This window comes from Magnolia sinica, chromosome 11 (assembly GCF_029962835.1).
Source record: "Magnolia sinica isolate HGM2019 chromosome 11, MsV1, whole genome shotgun sequence".
Lineage (NCBI taxonomy): Eukaryota > Viridiplantae > Streptophyta > Magnoliopsida > Magnoliales > Magnoliaceae > Magnolia > Magnolia sinica.
In genome coordinates this window covers 12,457,849-12,480,298 of record NC_080583.1, presented here as the reverse complement: position 1 = coordinate 12,480,298, position 22,450 = coordinate 12,457,849, and the positions used below count along the sequence as shown (strand labels likewise).

At 40.4% G+C, this 22,450-nt stretch overlaps 3 protein-coding genes across 3 annotated transcripts; 1 reads left to right on the top strand and 2 right to left on the bottom strand.

Moving 5' to 3' along the window:
• The first annotated feature begins 1,945 nt into the window (after positions 1–1,945).
• On the top strand, positions 1,946–3,545 carry LOC131218829 (transcription factor RAX3-like). The gene is made up of 3 exons (XM_058213668.1): positions 1,946–2,267; positions 2,376–2,505; positions 2,620–3,545. Exons 1-3 carry the CDS (start codon positions 2,132–2,134, stop codon positions 3,371–3,373), a joined length of 1,020 nt encoding a protein of 339 aa, XP_058069651.1. The 5' UTR covers positions 1,946–2,131; the 3' UTR covers positions 3,374–3,545.
• A 5,729-nt stretch (positions 3,546–9,274) lies between these two features.
• On the bottom strand, positions 9,275–9,924 carry LOC131219188 (uncharacterized). The gene is made up of 2 exons (XM_058214200.1): positions 9,781–9,924; positions 9,275–9,637 (listed from the first exon to the last, which is right to left on the bottom strand). The coding sequence occupies exons 1-2, from the start codon at positions 9,922–9,924 to the stop codon at positions 9,407–9,409; spliced, it is 375 nt and encodes a 124-aa protein (XP_058070183.1). The 3' UTR covers positions 9,275–9,406.
• A 2,249-nt stretch (positions 9,925–12,173) lies between these two features.
• LOC131219184 (uncharacterized) lies at positions 12,174–12,881 on the bottom strand. The gene is made up of 3 exons (XM_058214197.1): positions 12,755–12,881; positions 12,505–12,670; positions 12,174–12,384 (listed from the first exon to the last, which is right to left on the bottom strand). Exons 1-3 carry the CDS (start codon positions 12,879–12,881, stop codon positions 12,174–12,176), a joined length of 504 nt encoding a protein of 167 aa, XP_058070180.1.
• Between the last annotated feature and the right edge of the window lie 9,569 nt (positions 12,882–22,450).

Genomic DNA, 22,450 nt, shown 5'->3' with positions numbered 1-22,450 from the left:
TTGGCCCTAAGGATCTAATAATCCATTCAGATGTGATCTATTATGACCAGATGTAGTTAATTCAAATCCTACAAGCAAAAAAAAGCTGCCTAAATCTAAGTATTCTCCCTTCTTTCCCTTGGATCTTCCCACATACCAATGCAATGATTATGCGGCTAATCCACACCATCCATTGCATAAATCAGACATAAGTTAAATAGAAAAACATTTAAAAAAAAGAAAAGAAAAAAGAGAGACCTTAAAGCTCCCCGAATCCGAACTCTCCTCAATTCCTCTTTCCTTTTATCAGTTCTCTTTTCTTTAGGTTTTTACATAGACTAAATTCCTGGTAAAGAAGAAGGAAGCCCAGATAAAGCAACCTTAACTAAATTTATTTAAATTTTAAATTTTCTAAAAAACTTTGCAGAAATTTATTTATTATAGTTGCCGAAATCAATTCCCTGGCCTCACCTGCAACTCGAGTCAGGACTCTCTTAATAAATTGAGTAATTCGTTTGGTTTATAATTCAAAAATTAAATTTAAAATTTATTAATTAACATTTTTAAGTGTACCAAAATTCAGAATCATTATAGTTGTGGCTCAAAATTCTATGAATCGGTGTTGCCGCTTGATGAACTTCCTAACGTAATTTATATATTTAACAGTAATCCTATCAGCATAATTCTAGGATCCATATAAAGGAGTACCTTGATTGCATGATCTGGACCGTTGCTCATCTTGCAATACCGATGCCCATGAACCGGACCGTTGGTTGTCACGTAAATTGATGCCACGTGTACGGTCACAGTTGGATCCTTGTTCTGGTCTGTTCTAGGTCTTTTGAAATTTGAATGTGTTAGCAGCCCAGAAAAAGGAGTGGTGGGCCATTGATACATGTATGATTTTAGATTCTAGTCTAAGAAAGACAATGAAGAAAACCCCAATCATCTGTCCTGGCGTTTCTAATTCCTCCATTTTTTTTTCGGAGATAGTGGCTCGTCTTTAGCCCACCGCCAATTTTAAATATGAGAATGTTATCGTACGACCGTTGTATGTGAGCTTTCACATATAACGATTCATTTCCTGCCATGGGTTCAGTTTGCGTAGAACATCTGGCCACTGAAGAAAGTGGGTCCCACTAGAAAGATCACCTGATGAGGAAACCAGGACGGTCTGGTCATCAGGTTGGCTGCAGACGAAATCAACGGATGGCCGATGGTCTGACTTGATGTACGGGTGTGGACCAAATAATGAATTGCTTGGCCTGATTTTTTACCCAGATGATTTTTGTGGTCTTGGCCACCTTTTGGACGGGTCGGATGTTGTACACAAGTTGCAGTGTTGGCGGGAAAAGAAGGGTTGTACTTGAAAGTTCAGATACAACGTTTTCTCTTAAAACACTTGAGATTTTGATTGTCCGGGGTCTCTTTCTGTCCCTGATAGGACTTGGGGAAAATCTAGTCATCCATATGGTGGGCCCGACGTGAACATGCACGGTCAATGAGTTGTCGGGCGGCAATTGTATGAGATAAATGGTAGTAAAAGATGACAACGTTCGATATTCAATTTACATTTGTGGCCCACCTGATGATAAGATAAGATTTGTTTCTGAGTCATGGGCATGTTCGTGGTTCGTCCAACGTGACGAATGCCTCGATCAGGCGTACGCATGCTTCGTTGCCACGTGTAAAGTGAGCCCCTTCTCGGTCTCACAGGCGCGAGTCTTGTTTAAGAGAGAGAGAGAGCATCCTGCTGACATCTACAGTCCCGGAGGTAAAGGAGAAGAGATCACTCCTTTTCTCTCTAAGCATAAAAGCGCCACGCGAGGAGAGAAATCTCCCTCGTACATAAGAAAACTCCTCACGAGAGCAGAAGTCTCTCTCATGCATATAATAACTCCCACACCAGCTCTCTCTCTCTCTCTCTCTCTCTCTCTCAATCATATAACAACAGCCACATAGAAAAGAGAAAACATCACCCTTTCTCTCTCATATAACATCCACAGAAAAGAGAGGCTCTCTCTCTCTCTCTCTCTCTCTCTCTCTCTCTCTCTCTCTGTCTGTCTGTCTCTCTGTGTCTCCTTCATATAACAACACATACAGGAGAGAGAGAAGAAGAGAAGGCGAACCTCAGAAAGACTACAAAGAAGCCATGGGGAGAGCACCTTGTTGTGACAAAGCGAACGTCAAGAAAGGCCCATGGTCACCTGAAGAAGATGCCAAGCTCAAGGCCTTCATCGAACAACATGGCACCGGAGGCAATTGGATCGCCTTGCCGCAGAAGATAGGTTCTCTCTCTCTCTCTCTCTCTCTCTCTCTCTCTCTCTCTCCCCCCTTACACCCACATGTGAAATTAATCAAACCGATATATATTAAATGAATCTTTTCTATTTTAGGCCTCAAGCGATGCGGGAAGAGCTGCCGCCTCCGGTGGTTGAACTACCTCCGCCCTAACATCAAGCATGGTGGATTTTCTGAAGAAGAAGATAACATCATTTGCAGCCTTTACATAAGTATCGGAAGCAGGCAATTTTCGATCCACAACATGTTTTTCTACTTGGGTTTTCTTCTTAAGTCCTTAAAATCATTCGATCTCTCTCTCTCTCTCTCTCTCTCTCTCTCTCTCTCTCGTATGAACAGGTGGTCTATTATCGCAGCACAACTACCAGGCCGAACTGATAATGATATAAAGAACTACTGGAACACCAGGTTGAAGAAGAAGCTCTTGGGCAAGCAGCGCAAGGAGCAACATGCTCGAAGAGTCTCTGGTTTAAAGCAAGAGATGAAAAAATCAAATGGAAATCTCATGTTGGCAGAAAACAGTATCCAAAACCCATATTGGCCTGATCCACCCACGCCCATCATGCCCGTTCCATTATCAAACCAAAGCCCACGTTCCATCGATCAAGCATCTCTTAAGAAACTGCTGATTAAGCTTGGCGGGAGATTCTCAGACGATCATCAACAACCCATCATTGATGGGGTAAGTCTTCAACATAAGATCGATGTTCCCACCCCACAAAGTCTCTATGGAAATTCTCTCAACAGCTTGATCTCATCTTCCACCTCCATGGATTCCATAACAGCCACTAGTTCTTCATTGCTGAACACTCAATATGATGCCGACCGCATGGTTATGCACATGTTGCAAGATCCTAACAGTTTCCCACTCGAATTCGAGGAGATGGTTTATTGCAATCCTCAGAAACTAGAACGATTCGAATCCCTTTATGCAGTGGGAATGGTGAATGGAAGCAATGGAGCTAATTCAGCTGAGATCAATATCAGCTCTTTGGCCCACCCTCCTTTCTTCTCCAACCACGAAGGCTACCAACACAGCATGCTCATCCAAGAATCCATCTTCGATGAAGCTCGGTACCTTGAATCGCAGTGACTACGCTGTACGTGAATAATGTAAAAATTTGTACCAGTAGGATTGTGGTGATGGATTCTGAAATAAACCCAATTCACGATTTGTTGCTTTCGGGCTTGTTTGGATGTCGCTTTCTAGAATTGTTTTTTTGGACATGTTGAGATGATTTAATTTCTACAGAGTTTTCTTCTCATGTTATTTGTCATGCATGTTTTATAAGTAATTAGGTTAAAAATCTCTTCTGTTTGATTAATCTCTTTCACCGAGATCTTGTTTCAGTCAGAGGGAGAGGAAGATTTGAAGGGGAAATCTTAGGAATTTTGAAAGCCCCAGAAGGCCTCAAATCTCTAGTCATTATTAGGTCAGATTATAAGGGTCTTCTCTTTTTTTTCTTTTTTCTTTTTCGGGTGCAAGTACTGCTCGGATAGATAGAGATCAGTGATGTTCGAAGAGATTTCTACTGGCTGTCACCTCCCACATGCAAGGTACGGGAGCTTCATAAAGGGGGGTCAGGAAGGCCAATGAAAAGGTAATAAAAGTATAGAAGATGCTTTGGCCTTTTGGCAATACCTTGTTTGGTTGTAGCAATTAGAGCATCCCCAAATGGCTGCATTCCTTGGGCGTTTTGCTCGTGTTTTTATACATGAATGAGAGCTGTCAATGCACATGTTATCAATCACATCTATTTATCAGCCACGACGAGATTGGAATTTCTTTTACATCTGTTTTTTTCAGTTTTATTTTACATTCTATACTATGTGAAGTCTGTTAGTTTTTCGATTGCCTGTTTGGTTGCTGCCTAAAAATGATTTCATTTCATTTTATTTATTCATAATTATGTATTAGAGATCTAAAGAATGATTGTTTTTTAACTAAAATGAGAAGAAATCAATTTTAAGCAACAACCAAATAGGGCCGCATAAAAATGATTTCATCTCATTTTATATTATTGTAATTATGTATTAGAGTTCTCTAATACATGCTTTTTTTAAATTATAATTTATAGTATATTAACCATGAAAGACCTAGACAACACAACCACCATTCGGGCTAAACCAGGGGAAATAAAATGCCCCGGGAGAAGCCTCTCTAATACATGCTTGATACGTAACCAACTCATTTTTTTCAGTGGCAGCCCAGCAAGCCCTTTGTCTCTATCTTAAATGTAGTTCAAAATCTAGCTTGGGCATTTTTATTTTTATTAAATTTTTTTTTTATATCTTTAATTAAAAAAATTATTTTTATTTATTTATAACTCAAGATGCTTCTTTGAACTTTTGATTTCCTTCTGATGAATAATGGATCTCCTTTTTTTTTTTCTTTCTTTTTTTTTTTCTTTTTTTTTTTTTTGTATATTCTTACTTATTGGCAGATTGATTGTTCGATGGTGGGCTATCCACCTATCACCATCATCAGTCCCTTTTTATTTATTTATTTTTTATTTTAAAGGAAGGAAAATTCATTGATCAACGGCCGGAACCAGCTGTACAATTTCGGGAGGGCCAGGAACAACAAGGGAAGGCCCTCCTATCATGTGGGCAAAAAACAAAAAAAGGGCAAACGAGGGAGCTATGAATGACGCAGAGCGCCGAGACCTACTTTGTCCAAGAACAAGAGGCCCTTGCTGTAGCGAGGAAGATTGACTCGGCTCATGAAGAATGTGTTGGACTGGGCCGCGCTGCCTAGCCGGGCAGGCCATCCACCACGGAGTTGGCTTCCCTAGGCGTATGAATAATTTTGAGATGAAGGCCGTGAGCGAGATGGGAGATTCTAGCCTTCCAGTACCAAATTGGCCAGGAGAGAGAAGCAGAACTTGCAAGAGCTTTCAACACAATCATGGAGTTGCTAGCCAGCAAAATGTTAGAGAATCCCAACTGATACGCCAACGAGAGGGCATCCAAAACAGCTCTCGATTCCGCCCTAGTATTAGTGCCATTCCCGTAACCGTGCAAAGCCAAAGAGGAAATTCCCAGACTCATCTCTCCCAACACCACCACCTCCCGAGGGTCCCGGATTGCCCCGAGCTGACCCATCCACGTTCAGCTTGATCCATCCCAGAGGGGGCCTGCACCATTTAGCAATGGAAATCTTTGGTTGTCTGAATTGAGGAGTCAGAACGTTCCAGCCATTGGTCATGGAAATTACCGACGAGAGGAGCTTTTTAGGAGCCGGCAATATCATCAGTCTTACAACACTGCAACTTGGTCTTAATAATTTCATTTTGATTGACCCTATTGTTCCATCGAATCATATAATACTCATGCAATGTCAGTATCACATTCCTTGTTTATGTCATGAGGGATTATCCTTCTCATTGCGGATGAAAATTGGATTTGTTACTGAGTAGATTGGTATCAGTGTAGATGGAGTAATGGTTGCGCTTTCTTAGGAGGAAACACTAAAAGAACTCACACTTCGTCACATTCTATTTCCAATTATCTGTTTCATAGAAAAATGTAGTAACGATCCATCTTTTAATCTGACCTTATATAATCTGGATCTTATGTTTTTAGAATTTTCCCACCTTGGGTTCTTTGTGCAATTGAATTACTACTGTAGTGCCAGAACTTACATTCTACAAAGTGTTGGTGATTTTTATTAGATCTACAAATATGGACTGAGATATAACTGTGAGCCTGATGTAGAGAGGGTCGCGGACACTTTCATGGCCAAGATGGACCAAAGAAGGCCCGATCGGAGGTGGAAGTGATCAAAACCGTTAGAACCTCAAAACAGTTGTATCTCCCAAACCCGAATGAGTTTTTCGACATATTCTATATGATTTTGGGGGTAGGATAAGCTACTTTAGCCAACCAACCCCATTATATGTCAGGTTGCCTAGGCTGGATTTGCGAGATTCCGTTAGATCAATGGTCAAAAGTCCTTCTAATTTTCATTTATAATATAATTAGTAATTTTTAATTTGATCATAACTGTTGATCCTTTGAGTTTTAGGAGTCGTGCCCAACATGAAAAGGGCTTAGAAAAATTAGGAGAATAATGTGGTTATGCTTATGCCAAATTGGACACTTACTATTTTTGGCCGAAAACCATGAAGTCAAGTCATATTTTTAGGGAGTTAGAGTTGGAGTTTGATTCTAAAACTTCTTCCTAGGTTTGAGTTCAAAATTTAAAGGATTGTAATTTCATTTTTTTTTTATCAGCAATCAATTTATTTCGAATTAATATTAGAAATTATTTATATTTTCATCCATCGTGGATTTGAAAAATCTCTTTGAGGAGTCCAAAGAAGCTTTGTGGATTCGGAGTAGTTATCTCTGAGGAAGACGGTGATCGACCTAGCTATGACAGGCTTCTCGCGTAGTCATGCTGTGCGAAGGAAACAAGGCCAAACAGTTAATTGAACCAATGCCGCCAATACAAGTAGCAACAGTGCAGTAAACCAACCTCCCAAGTGTTATCTGAGGGACCGTCATTAATCACCTTCCACCCCTCGATCTTAAACACTGTCATGTTACCATAAACCACATGGAAACGGGTGAGCATAGATAGATGGCCTTCACCCTGCATCAGCACCATCGAGAATTTCAACACACTGGATGATTCGTGGATTGCCATACAAAACTCTCCAATTAAAACTCAATGTTCCAATCAACATACGATGGCATGCATCCATGGTAATGCCATTTCAGCGGAACTGATATGTATTCCTAGTTAACCAAAAAAAAAAAAGGGATAAGGTCTAGCGATGGTTAACGACACAGCGCAGTCTGTGTCACAACCAAGTCTCGGTTCACAATCATCCATCCATCACTCATTCTCTTGTTGTTGCACCTTGATAGGTGTTGACAGACACCCTTCGACCATAACCTGGGCACTGTCATTGTCGAAATGTAACGGGTCACATACAACATCAGCACGCTAGTAGCGCCCATCACAGAATGCATGAAGAAGGGACCATTTCATTGGAACGAGGCGATAAATGATAACTTCCAGCTAGGTAAAGAGCAGACACCTGAAGCCTCCATTCTAGAGATTTGGGATTTCAGTAAAGTGTTCAAGTAAGCTATGTTGCATCTTGACTTGGTGTTTGCTCGATAAAGAGCCAAGAGAGCTTATTGGCAGCATTCTTCTCTGAAAATTTGAACGGTCGTTACTCAATTATTTGAGGTACGACATTAAGTTTAATGTTATTGTCTGAGCGTGGAAGCAGTAGAGGTACTATCTTATATGCAAGTTTGTACTGCACTTTTGATCATTGTTGAATGTACATGTATAATCTCAGTAGTCCTCCAAACCACCGTATTCTTATTCCCATAAATTGTATATTTTCATTACTGTATCTCCCTATAAATGAAGAGAAAATGGGGAGATAAACCTCAACCCATTGCATGAAATTTACAATCTTGGGGGGCTTGAGTTGAGTGTAGTAACTGGAAGCACAAACTCAATCAATCAAACAAGTGAAGTGGGTCACATTTCTTCAAGAGCACACATTATATCAAGCACAAGGTGGAGTCCTAAACTATATTAGGCCACTCATTACTCTCCATTACCTTCCTTATGATGCAAGACAACTAACCACTTACTCTAAATGCTCGAATTGATAGAGCGTATGGCAAATCAATCCCTTTATTTTATAGCCCAGGCGTACATCCCATGGGTTAGGACCTCGGCCAAACCCCCTTGTGGGCTCCACTTCACATGGGTTTTGCCTCACACGAGCCACCTGCCTCACACGAGCTGTCCACCCTGGGTGTGCCCATTTATCTCACAAGCCACCCCACTCGAGCTTGGTGTGAAAATGCCCTTGCATTACTTTACTTATATTTTTTCTATTAATTGTATTTTTATTAGAGTATAATGGAATTTATAGAAGAGGAGTTGAATTAAATCCCTAAATTAGATCTCTTATTGGAAGATTAAAAAGAAACATAAAAAATAAAAATAAAAATAAAAAATAAAAAAATACAATCAATAGAAAAGAAAAATAAGTAGGCAATGGAGAGTGTGTTGCCTAATAAACCAAGTGCCAATGTGCTTAGGGTGTGTTTGGATTCATGTATAGTATTGTGTTGCATTGTACAACTGTATGGTCACGGTATGTCAGTCACTATAGCATGGTACACATTGAAATGATGGTCAACAACCATGGTATTTGGTTACGATTTATTAAGTCCATGTATACGTTGCGGATAACAGTGCCCACGTTTGGGAACAGACTCTTAGTTCTACTATCGTACATGTGTGATTATAGTGTACAACAAATTGTTACAGTACACGGATAAATGACTACCCTTGACACTAGCCAATGGCTGGTGGTCAGTCTTCTGTGGGCCCCACCATCAACTATAGTAGTTTCATCCATGTCGTCCATTTATCTTTACAGATCATTGTACATCACTATACGGAAATAAAGCCATTTCCCAACCCTCCGTCAGCTGGATCACATTACAGGAATTAGTTTTAACTCACTGTGGACCATTAAAAACACTTTCCGGGCCAAGGTGTGGATGAAGCTATTTTTTGATTTTTCCCATCACCAGGACCGGCATGACCTAATGATCACACTCGGATATGAAATAAACAGTTCTGTGGGTCTTACGAGGATTTGAACGGGGGATATCCAATCACGATTGTTTTCATATTGTCTGGTCCACAGGAGATTTATATCCCTTCCAATTTTTGGCAGCAAGCAATAAGATGATCTGCAAAACATGGATGAACGGAATGGATGAAACGAATACTCCATGGATTGGCCCGCAGAGCATCGAACCCATTGACACCAGGCCAGTGACAAGGTCATCAGCTCAATCCGATTTCATGGCAGCATTGAAAATGTGATAATCTGGAACTAGTGGGACCCACCATCACAGAATACACCATAGATTCCTACGGAATGAACGATACTGTGATTGTAACTAAAATAAAATGCTGCTGACACTGTTAACTTCAATTCAGGCATTCAAAACAGATCAAACATAAGTTCTATACATATTTCAAAGTCCAGATAGAGAACACATGAAGCATGGACTATCATCTCCATGCTCCACTATTATCTTGGATCAGCTGTCGTGACCTGTTACTCCTCCCCTATGATATGTTTGCAACAATCCAAACAACTACCACATATATAAGCAATACTCCTATCACCACTTTCCATATAGCAGAACCATCAACAAACGAATTGTAGTCCCTGTTCAGGTCCGGCATTGCCGCATCCGAAACCTGCAGCCCTACAATATCTTCCTCAATTATCGCTAATTCATGATCACGTCGAGCTTCCGGCTTGAATCTCCTGAAAATTTGTTGATCACGATCATTCTGCCAATTGGACTACAGTAATCATTACAAACTGAAATATAAATCAAAAGACAAGATTGTTGGTATGAGTTATATTAGACTTCATTGAACAACAACCTCCCAGACCGTTACTTGCCTCAGCCAGGAAACAGCCTATAACGTACATGAAAATTTTCCCAAGCCCTTCTAGCCTCATCGTATGATTTGTACGACTGGTGTCTGCATCTTGGGTATCGATCAACCTGCGCATGTGCATCCTCCCATCTGTCATACAACCGTGGAACTCTTCCCACAAAGACGATCGACATAAAACTTCTTCATACCTTCCTGACAAAATAAACAAGCTCTATCAGATCTCTCTAATGTGGATTTTATATAGCTATTTAAATAGGACAGTAAAGACAAATTTATTGAATAAATCACTGAATTAGTTGTTAGTTTTGTGAAGAGTAAATGAAGATCCTCCTTGACATGATTAGCTGAATAGTCTGACCTCCTCAGATTCATGAATCTGAAATTTTTTGTTGTGTCAAAGATTAAGATAATCACTGTTACGGATACAAGCTTCATATAAATTCATAGAAAAATATATTTATTTGAATTCATATATCAGAAAACAGAATGGGGAAGCATCACATTTCACCCTGTTCACCGCAAAATAAACTAGCATATCATTACCAAATTCAGAGCACTTGCAGACCAATGAAATAACCCTGACAGTCAGACTCTCCTAACAGCCGACTATTCACATACGCCAAATCAGAGGCTCTGATGTACCTGAACATATGAACCTCAAATGTAACCCCATTTTAGTCAGATAACTGAGAACACAGAATGTCAAGCAGGAAATATGAAAGATGGTATCACCATCAATTAGATATGTTTAAAGTTCACCCATATTACAGTCAGTTATGTACTCATTGAGTAACCAAAATTTTCACCCAAAAACCACAACAAAATATACACACCACGGAATAAAATAAAAGTTTAGTTATTTCAGATGCCCAATGCACCAAACCCAGAACATTTTTCACTCAGGAGGATTACGGTCGAGGAGTCTCTGCACCCACTCCTTCCTCCTTTCATGACCTATTTTGATGAAAAACCCAGCATTAACTATATCTACCTGTAACAACCGCGCAGCACGGACCTGATCCTCATAGCTGAGGCCCTCAACTTCCTCTAGTTTTGTCTCCAATGTGCCATCGTTATGGTAAGGGACCTAACGGCTTCAGCCACTTCACCCATTTTGTTACCAATGTGCTCACTTGGTTTACCCCTTCGGCCACGGGTCATGCCAGTTGCGGTGCTTTGACTGTTTATAGACCCACGTGAGGTCTCCATAGAACTTGTGTTGACCCTTTTTGACCGCTGATGTGTTCCGTCATTGGGACGAATTGCTGGACCACAATTGTCATCACCATCTTCATCCGAAGATAGACGAACAGTATCAGTCCCATTATCATCAAAATCATCATCAGAATCAAGGTCAGCTCTACCGCGACGCCGGCCAGAAAGAGGAGATGAGTACGCTGTGCTGGCATAAGAGCCATGAGCACAGTCATTTCCAAACATGATCTGCAAATCATTGTATCTCTCGATGTATTTACCGCGCACTCTCTCGGCATACAGGTGAGACTACAAGGCCACATCAGTATATCAGGACCCTAATAATATAACAACAACTGAGCACATAGTAACAACTGACAAATATAGCATTAAACGGGTGATCATTGACGACTGTATTATAATTGTTACTTTATACCTCAATGTAGGCGGTCCAGACATCATTCGTAGCAATCACCATTTTTTGGTCGGCATCCAGCCAAAACCACTGGCTTCCAGCATATCCTTTACTGCCCAGTAAAATCTCTTCAATGTACGGAGACGATTACAAATATGTTTATTCTCTAACTCTACACCACATCTATTGAACATTTCAATGATGGTAGCCCTATAGGCTTCTAGTTTAAAGCCCATGTCACTTTTTCGACCCAATGTTACCTGCTCTACTAATGCATCTACCAATGCATTATCCATCGGTTTGCTCCATTGAATGCGCACTGATTTGTTACTTTGTCTACTCCTTACAATGCAGGTATTCATACTGACTGGGGATGGAGCTGTTTGTATCATTGCCATGCTTCTTTTGGCCGGTGTACCAAAGATACTGCTTGGTGATGTCACACTCTTCCTGGGAGAGGATGTACATTTTGAGGGGGTGGCAGCCTGTTTCTTATCTTTCCCCATCTTGTTTGAACTCCGTAGAAAATTCATGTTACCTACGCATGCTCATAATAGTCAATGGGTTGATAATATCATGATCCAACTAAAGTCATAAATTAAAGGTCCAGACAACAATAGGGGGGGATGAAATCAATGAGACCTGACATATAAAACATGATAAGTACTAGCATATAATGAAATCCATGTAAACTATCCAAATAAAGGTAACAAACAATCTAAACAGACCAACAATCTAAACCAAACAATATCCAAGTTTACAATATTGATATTACATGAACAGCACAAAACAGTTACTAAAATTACAATAAAATCAACGTCGCTGCCGGGTCCAAGGAAGGCTGTCATTCCACATTCGGTCCGCAATGTCATCCCTCTTTTTTGCCCATTGCTCTCTCGCGCGCTCTGTCACAATAGAGCCTGCACGCTCTTCTTCGGCAGTAGTGACGTCTATAGGTGATGGCGAAATTTCCTCACCACTATCGACAATATTCTCAACTGCTTCAACAAACCCATCTTCATCACTAACACGGATGAAGTTATGCAAAACACAGCACGCGATAACAATTTTCACTTGGGTCTTAAATTTGAACTATGGTGCTATACGGAGTATAGGAAATCGGCCTTTTAGAAGACCAAAACACCATTCAATTACATTTTGCAGTTGGGCATGACGATAGTTGAAGAGTTCTTTCTTATTACTAGGCCTCCTCCCTGTACGAAATTCATTCAAATGATAACGAAAACTTCGATAAGGTGCCACAAATCCAGGAGTATGGGCATATCCGGCATCGACAACGTAATATTTTTCTACATAAAGCAATATGTAATTATTAAGCAACTATAAATCGCATCTTACATATGTATATTAAACTGTTAACAATCATTCTTTACCTTGAGGTACAAGAAAACAATCAGGTCGACGAGTTAAAGCATTTTGCAAGACACGAGCATTGGAGATAGACCCATCCCAACCCGCTATCACATATACGAATTTCATGTCGAATGTATAGGCAACCATTACATTCTTGGACAGGTAACCTTTTCAATTTTGAAAAGTTGAACTTGCTACCTTGGGCAAATATGTCGGTATGTGGGTGCCATCGAGTGCCCCAATGCAGTCCTACAAGCCACATAGTTTTGACTTTTAGGTTGATATTCATGCGGCAACATTATCATCATTCAGTAATTGTAAAATTCGATATTATATTACCTAAAAATATGGGCTCCATATTGGATTATCAGATATCTCTTTCAGGGTATGCAACCCTGGGAACTTGACATATTCCGGATAGAGTCCAATTACTGCATCAAGAACTCTATTGAAGTGTCGACTTACGGTTTCTCTAGAACGTGAAAATCGATTTCCAATAATACGGTTTCGCAAGTTGTGGCCTACAGTATGCAAGAACATGACGACTTGTTCCTCTAAACTGCATCTTCTTGTATCGGACAACAAATTTCTATCTCTTAACAAAGAACACAACTTGAAAAACTTTTCACTGCCCATTCGTAGCTGTGCAAGACAGTCTACGTCGCTCTTCTTTATAATTCCGTTAATAAATCTATTTCTATATATTTCACACTCTCGAGGCAATGATTTCATACAATAACGAAGATAATATTCAGCAGCTCCCATAACACTGGTAGAGGCTGTAATTGCAGTTAATGCAACTGCTATTTCAGTTTCGTTCCAATCACTATTGGAAGACCCCTCGCAGTTAGAGTCACCACTATCAGACCCCATCGTTGAAAATGGTGTAGTCACTTGTTTCTATTTCATGTTACCCTGCTTATTGAGGTGTAATAACAAGACAAAAAAGGATGGTACAGAGATACGCTACCATTCAAACATTTCCTAGTAGCACATTATTTCAGATTTGTTAAGAAATATGTATCATTCGATAACATTGAAACAATCGTTATAGGAGTAAATAATGGCAAAGCAGATATCACATTACAAGAACCGTACAGGTAAGTTCAGTTATTTCAGATACATCTAATCATTCAAGCTTAGTGTAACCATTCTTACTCAAGCGTAACACATGATAGAGTCGATGTTACCACATACATAATCGGAGATAGTAATCGGTCAATCAACACAAGTATTTTTAAATACCAGAAACGAAAAGCAGATTAGTAGAAGATACCACAATGACTAGTTTCATACGCACCTGTTAATAGTTTTTAAGTTGAAAAGCAGAGATAACTTTGACGGTTTTGCACACCTGCGAGACTGAAATGCAGGAAAGGGCTACAATTAGACTATGTTTAATAGGAAAATGTGGTTCAGTAAGCTGGGTTGAACATGATCGTATTGTATGTGGTACGAAGATGGGGTATTCTACTGAAAAAATAATATTACATTACAAACTTCTTAAAAACACAGATTTCTTCTTAATAATAACATACATTTATCGCAAATTTTGCCTTCATATGTGCCAACAATGCCTTCATCATTGCCACATATGAAACATTTTTTCTCCAGAACAAGATGATCCATAACACGTCTCTCTAAATTTGAGATAAGAATATTACCTCAACTGAAGTTTAGCAGATGGGACTCACAAGACACCTAACAATATTTCAAAAGGAATGGGCTAATGGTGCATCACCGTCAATGAAGTTTGTCTTATATATCCATTCTCGATATGGTTCCGAGTACAGAAGCGATCAGAACTCCCAGTCCCTTTGACATGCACAAGTCATGTCACAGGTTATTGGAGGGAAATCCATCTGCTAGATTTTTTTTTTTGTAAATATGCAGTAATGAGTCAATGACACAGCAGGAGGGATAGATAATTTCAAAAGTATGGCATGGGTTGTGGGCATCGTAGTAGGGAGAGGAAATATACCGTGTACTCCCCTATCAGATGTGCATGCAAGGAAAAAACCAAAAGCAAAAATGGGTGATTCGTACAATATTTTCGTGATTTCGCGGAAGAAAATGCAATCGATAAGATCCCCCAATGAACGGGAAGGAACCTGTCTCCGCCAAAGAGGCAAAGGCAGTGTTTGATCCAAACCCATCCTGAGAAACCTACGATGCACTATACCTGGACACAGTGGGAACCTGAGCTTACGACGCTGCTATAAAACCGACCGAATGTGGAATGACGGAAGTGTCAATGGCGAGTCGCCGAGGCTACTATGCATAAACGACTTGATGACCATGACATGCAGAGAACATGCACTACAGCAACCCCTTCCAATCTCTGATCTTTAGGTATTTACGCGAACTTCTCAAGCACGGATCGTGAGGATGGAGAGGTAGGGTGATGGAGAGATCACCTGAGAATGATGGTCCGCAGGAATAACAAAGTAGAAATTTCTTTTCTTTTTTCCTTTGAAATGGTGGTGCAGTGCAATGACTCTGTTGCTCTTACTGACGCACTGTACACTGACAGTAGTAACGCGTGGAAGCGATTTTCTGGTTCAGTGTGGTACTCGGGTCGGTCGTGTACGTCCCCTTTTTCATTTGAAATCAAACACCTGAAACGTACTATTTACGCCACTTTACATTACACTACCACATGGGCCCAAAATCCAAACACACCCTGAGCCATCATCACTCATTGTTGATCACTATGTATGGTTCAATCACGGACTTTCAACATCTCAAGGAAATTGACATTGATGGCACGGTGTTTGGGCTGGTCTGGAGTGATATGATGGTGGACAAATAATCTGATTTCTACATCCATGCGGTTTTCTATTTCCAAGTCCTGCTTGTGTGTTTTGAAGAAGAAGATCAGATTGTGAAAATTTCAGTACATGGCCTTAATGACCCATGAAATCGAGTGGTGCATGCATATATGCATTGAGAATCTCAATTTTTACATGGATGATCTGGAGCAAGGTGATTCCAGTGGACAAGAGAGTGAAGGAGAAGTAATTTAAGTGCATTTGAAGATATGAAATATTGGCAGCCAAGACCTCGACCGTTTATTTGTTAGTGGCTATCTTGCTAGCAAGATATGGGACTTCTTTAACCAAGCATTGGATGCCAATGAGATTCACAACCAATCTTTGCATGAGCGCTTGGTTCCGTGATTTAAGCTTGCCAGAAAAAGCAATTAGATTGGTCTGGCCTGCAACTTACCTCCCTCTTTCAGTTGTTGAAATTTGGCTGGCTAGGAATGGGAACAAGTTCGTTCAAGGGTCACAAAATTCAGCTCCACAATGTGATGGAGAAGGTGAGATGCTGGTTCAAATTTGCATTATAAAGCACCTTAAGTTCATTCATACCAGAATGACCCTTCCCACTTCATGTCATTTGAAGCTTAATGTTGGACTTTAACCTAGGGATGAGTAATGGTGGTGAATGTTGCATGGATGGCAAGTAGAATGTGGTGTTTACATTTCATTATAACCCTAGTGTTAGAGGTTTTTGAAAGACAGTGGAAAGATGAAACTTTTCAAAAGTTTAGATTTGATTAAACTCTAAGAATTACCATTTAGACATCATTAAGTTTCTCCTGAAGGTTAAATTTAGGGAATTCTATAGATGAAGGTATCTCTTAATTGCCTCTATTAAAAACCGTATAGAATGTTGATGTAGAGCGGGTCATGAACATTTTCATGACCAAGATGGACCAGAAAAGGCCGATCGGAGGCGGAAGTGATTCAGACTGTTAGGACCTTAAAACAAACATATCTCGCAAATCGGAATGAGTTATTCGACGTGCCATATATGATTGTGGGGGTAGGAAGAGCTACTTTTGCCACCCAACCCTGCTATGCCGGGTTGTGCACGTTGAATTTGCGAGATACACTCAGATCGATGGTCAAATTTCTGTTTTATTTTTGTTTTTACTATTTATAATAAGTTTTAGTTTGATTATAACTCTTTATTTGTTGGGCTTTGGGACTTGCGTATGACATGAAAAGTGCTTAGAATAACTAGGAGAATAGCATGGTGAAGCCAAATGGACACTTACTATTTTTGGCCAAAAACCGTGATGTCTAGTAGGAATCACGACCATCTATAAATAATAAGTTTACTATTAATAGTAAGTTACGATTTCTAGGAGTTTTAGTTGTAGTTTAAATCTGAAACTTCTTTCATTGCTTAGTATCCCTATTTAAAGGATTGTAAACTCGTTTATTTGTTTCATCAATCAATTTACGAATTTTCTAAAATTTATTTCTGTTTTCCTTATTTTCCCTCGTGGATTCGAGTAGTCTCTCTGAGGAGTCTAGAGAAGCTCTGTGGATTCGGAGTAGTTATCCTTGAGGAAGACAGTGATCGACCTCATCACGTTCATTCATACATCAATTAGTATCAAAGCGAGAACTCCCCTGGGACCGATGGTAAATAATGAAGGTATGTATCAAAATCCCATGGATAGTGATCCAAGGGAATGCTATCTTTTAGAAAGAATGGAAGCTTTCCACTGGGATAGTCATTGACCATGCAAGGACTGTAGGCAGCCTTCAACCATCTTGTGAATGTGCTAATTTTGCCCTGATCTCAAGGTGATGCTCAACCGCCCGTGGTTGCTGTACGACATAACCTGGATTTTCATAGAACACTACCAGTGGTGAATCGTAGGGCTACACCAGATATTCGATCTCTAGAGACAAGGACCTTAATGAAGGCTTTGCCCGACGGCTAATTCATGGAGGCGATGGTCACTCCCCAAGTATAGGGTTGTGATGTAGTAATAAACTCGGTAAGACCGAGGTCGAATCCACAGGGACTGATACCTGTACGTTATCTAAAATCAAGTAGAAATAGAACTAGACTGAGAAGTGATATAATTTAGGAAATAATTGTGGAATAAGTATCTAAGACTTCAGAGAAAGGAAACTAGGGATTCAGAGGATCCACTTGTAGAGATCAGGGAGATCTTATGCCAGTATCACAAATTATGGAAATTTACTGAACTGCCATTGATATAGGTTTCAAGAGATGAAAGGTGTATGAATTAGAATGGATTCCGTCATCTAACCATGCCCAGGAGACAAAGCCGACGACAGGATTAAACTAATTACCAACCAATCAACAATGTATGAGGATCAGGAAGGGTACTGTCATCCTACCATGCCCATGGAGCAATGATGAACAACAGGGCTTCCTGATTTCATAATCATAAAAAGGGAGAGAAATATTAAAAGCCATTGCAACTCCATTGTAATTTCAGTCACAACAGACCATTAAAGACTAATAAAAGTATTCCTTATAATAATCATCAAAGAACAAATTCAGTTCATGCATTCCTATTTAAAGTATAAAGTAGTCTCCCGTCTCGCTACAGGCTTCACCTCTTAGCCCTAGCTAAGAGGTTCAGCTAGACATGACTGGCTTGAACGCAAAGCGAATAGAAAGAAAAAATAAAAAAAATAAAAAAAATAAGAGAGAATAAGAAAAGAACTTCTTCCTTTCTTCCTTACGTGCGCCAGAACGAGCACCCCCCTGACGTGCCAGCCCAGCACCTTCACGTTCCAAAAGAACTTTCCCTGCCGATGGACCAGCAGCCAAACTCCTCTCGTGCACAGCAGCAGCAACCGAAAAATCCCTCCCTTCCGTTTTCTCTCTCTCTCTCTCTCACGATAAATCCAAGACCGAGCCAAAGATGATCTCTTTCTTCCCCCCTCCGTTCCTTTATATCCTGGTCCCCTGGTGTATCAAACACTCCATGCCGAAGTCTCCGTGTTGCGTAGGGAGAGAAGGATGGCTTCTTACGCAGCTGCGTTCGCGTTCGCAGTGGGATATGCAAAATATCCTGCGTTTGAGTTGTATTTGTGGCGGGATATCAAAGCATCCATCATTTCCGAGATCTTGGCTAGAATATTAGCCTCGTCGTGGACCTATTGGCCGGTATGGATCCCTCAAATTACTGATGATCGTGGCCCACTATACCCCGCAAATCTCGGCCTCGACCGGACGCGGAAACAGAGACTCCTATCTATGACGCTGTGACGATGGTGGGCCCCATTTCACTGTCTTTTTGAAGAATCCGAGCCGTCCATTGCATTCTACTCGAAAAATCAGGTGGGAAGCACTACTTTTGGACTAAATTCCATGTGGCCCACAATGCCTTCTATTCCGCCGTCCATCTTCCGTTTGGACGGTAATCTTCCTGTTATTACGTTCATGGGCCCAAAAGGACACCTAGGTGAGGCTTATAGGCACCCCTTGGACACAATGGAAGGTGTGGATCATCTAAATCCATGATGATGGTGGCCCACTGCTACTTCCCGCGGTCGGCTGCACGTAAAAGAGAAGCAGAGATCGTTTCGGTCTCTGATTGTGAACGAATTCGAGTCCAGGACGGTCAAAACCGTCCTGGGGTTTCCGTGCACGCCCGGTGCATCCAAACTATACACGTGCGATGCACCTGTAGGTCCCATGCTGATGTATATGAGAGATCCGCTCCGTCCATCCTGGTTGCCATATGATTTACATGGTCGACACCAGAATTGAAGTATTTCAAGATATCAGGCGGGCCCCAGATTGATAAGTTGTGGGCTGATCTGTCCGTTGGGACATTTCCAAGGAGATCCAATGGATGGAAAGTTTACGTGTACGGTTCATTTATGGTCCTCAGGCCACGTATGGAGTTTCGAACTGAACGGACGGTGAGAACCCTGTGATCTTGCAATCTGGACACTTTTCAGGCCACTTGAGCTTCACTTCCTTGATTTTCTTGGATCCCTGGCGTGCAAATCTATCGATCTTGGTCTCCTAGGGTCCGTCCCATGCTTTGGTGTCATCAGATCGGTAAATCCATGCTTTTTAGTATCCTTTCCCAGTCCACGCTCATGAAGACGCCCTGCATCACAAATACAATTAAATTAGGCTATTAAACGGTGTCATGCTTGTAAATCCATGCAATAAATGGGTCTGATATGCAATATTTGACCCTCAACAGGCGATCATCTAGATCATGCTGAAAGAGACTCTAGGTAAGGCCGAACTTCTTAGTTTTAATGGTTTATTACACGTAAAAGATTTTCTCAACTGGCTAGCCGAAGTAGAATAGTATTTTGATTACATGGACATGCCAAAGCATAAAAAGGTGAAATTAATAGCGTTTAAATTAAAATATGGTGCTTCTGCATTGTGAAAGCAATTACAACTCTCACATACCCGGCAGAAAAAGACACTCATATCTCATGGCCACGGATGAGACGCCTTCTTAATTTGATCATGATTCCTCCTTAGTGATTACGAGAGATATTGTTTCAACAATACCAAAATTGTCGACAGAGGAATCGAACCATCACAAATTATACCGAAGAATTCCAACAGTTAGCAACGTGAAACGATCTGTCAAAAATCGAATCGCAGAAGGTAGCATGATTTATAGGTGGGTTACAATCAATGCTTTAGGATCGAGACCATGAATGAAGCAGTTCAATTGGCAGGTAGGGCAGAAATGCAGTTTGCAAGAGTCTCTACTCGACCTTATCCTTCAACTCGACCCCCCATGACAGATCCCACGCAAGATTCAGTGTTGGCACAAGGAAAAGAACCAGTAGGAGGATGTCATGAACCTCCTTCAACCGCAAACTATGATAAGGAGAGCGGCCCATTTAGGCCTCAACGTGTAGCACCCATAATAGTGGGCCCGAGTAGGATTCCAAATCCTTACGTTCTATCGTTGTGGCCAACCAAGTCACCTATCAAATACTTATCCCCAGCAACAAGTGATGAACTTTGCCATTAATAATGTTAGTATTAAAAACGCCAATGAAGACCTAAATGTTGATAAACTGGAGCACGCCACGGATGACGAGGCAGATGAGACAGATTGGTTTTCACAGGATCATGGCGAGTTGCTTGTTATGAGGTGACTATTGTATGCGCCAAGGAAAGAGGTACGCCCACAACGACATAACATCTTCTTAACTAGGTGTACGGTGGATAAAAAAGACTAATATTATCATCGACAGTCAGAGCAATGAGAGCAATGTCTCCAAGGTCATGGTGAAAAAGCTGTAATTAAAAATAGAGCGTCATCCCTCCCCATATACGATCTGTTGGATAAAGAAGGTCAGCGAAATAAATATAACTGAATAGTATACTATATATTTTTCAATTAGTAAATATTATAAAGGCGAAGTAGTATGTGATGTAGTTGACATGGAGGCATGTCACATACTACTTAGTAAACTATGGCAATCCGATCGTGATGTCACTCATAAATGATGAGATAACTGTATATTTTCATCAAGGATGACCAAAAAACTATATTAGCCCCTATGGATTCAGAGGAGCCACCCAAAACTTCCAAAGTGGAGGCCCGTTCTCTCTTAACCATATGAGACTTCGTGGAGGAATCCAAATAAACAGGACAGGTCTATGCATTAATCTTAAAATGAGAGGAACTCGAGCCTACCATCATCCTTGAGAGACTAAAGCTCTTGTTGCATGAATTCAAAGAAATTTGGCCTGATGACCTTCCTGATAGATTGCCTTACATGCGAGATATTCAACACTATATTGACCTTATCCCGGATCCAGCTTACCCAATCATCCTCACTATTGGATGAGTCCGAAGGAGTGCGATATTCTACAAGGACAAGTGGAGGAACTAATCCATAAGAGTCTTATCCGAGAAAGTATGAGCCCATGTACTGTACTTGTACTATTAACTCCTAAGAAAGATCGGAGTTGGCGCATGTATGTCAATAGTCGGGCGATTAATAAGATTACTATAAAATATAGATTTCTCATACCACGGTTGGACGATATATTGGACGTTCTTGAGTGTGTGAAATTATTTTCTAAATTAGATTTAAGAAGCGGCTACTATCAGATTCGAGTATGACTTAGTGATGAGTAGAAGACGACCTTTAAGACCAAGGAATGGTTATATGAATGGATAGTCATGCCCTTTAGTCTTTCGAACACGCCTAGCATATTCATGAGGTTGATGAACCAAGTTCTGAAGCCATTCATTAGGTGGTTCATTGTGGTCTACTTCGATGACATCTTGATATAAAGTCAGGACGAGGCAAGCCATATGAAATACCTCAGGAATGTCCTTCAAGTGTTCACTAAAAGTAAGTTGTATCTTAATTTTAAAAAGTACAGTTTTTTTTTACTGATAACCTTTTGTTTTTGGGCTTTGTGGGATTCCAAAATCACTTTCCTTCTTTGGGAGACTCTTCAATTTCTATAAAAATGAATGAATTGTAAAATATATCATAAATAGTTCAAAAGTTCACCGAATACAGGTGAATATTTAACTAAGTACAAGTGCAAATTCATCGAGTACATGTGAATATTGACCAAGTATAAGTGTAAATTCACCGAGTATAGGTGAAAATTGACCAAATACAATTGCAAATTCATCAAGTACAGGGTAAAAATTGATCAAGTATAGGGTGAAAATTGACTGAATACGGATGCAAATTCACCAAGTACAGGTGAATATCGACCGAGTACAAGTGCAAATTCACCAAGTACAAGTTGAAAATTAACCGAGTATGGGCATACAAGATGAAAATTGACTGAGTACGGGTGAAAATTGACCGAGTATAGGTATAAATTCATCGAGTATATGTGAATATTGACCGAATATAGGTGAAAATTCACTTTTCACCATTTCACCATTGAACACATCTGTACAGTTTAGA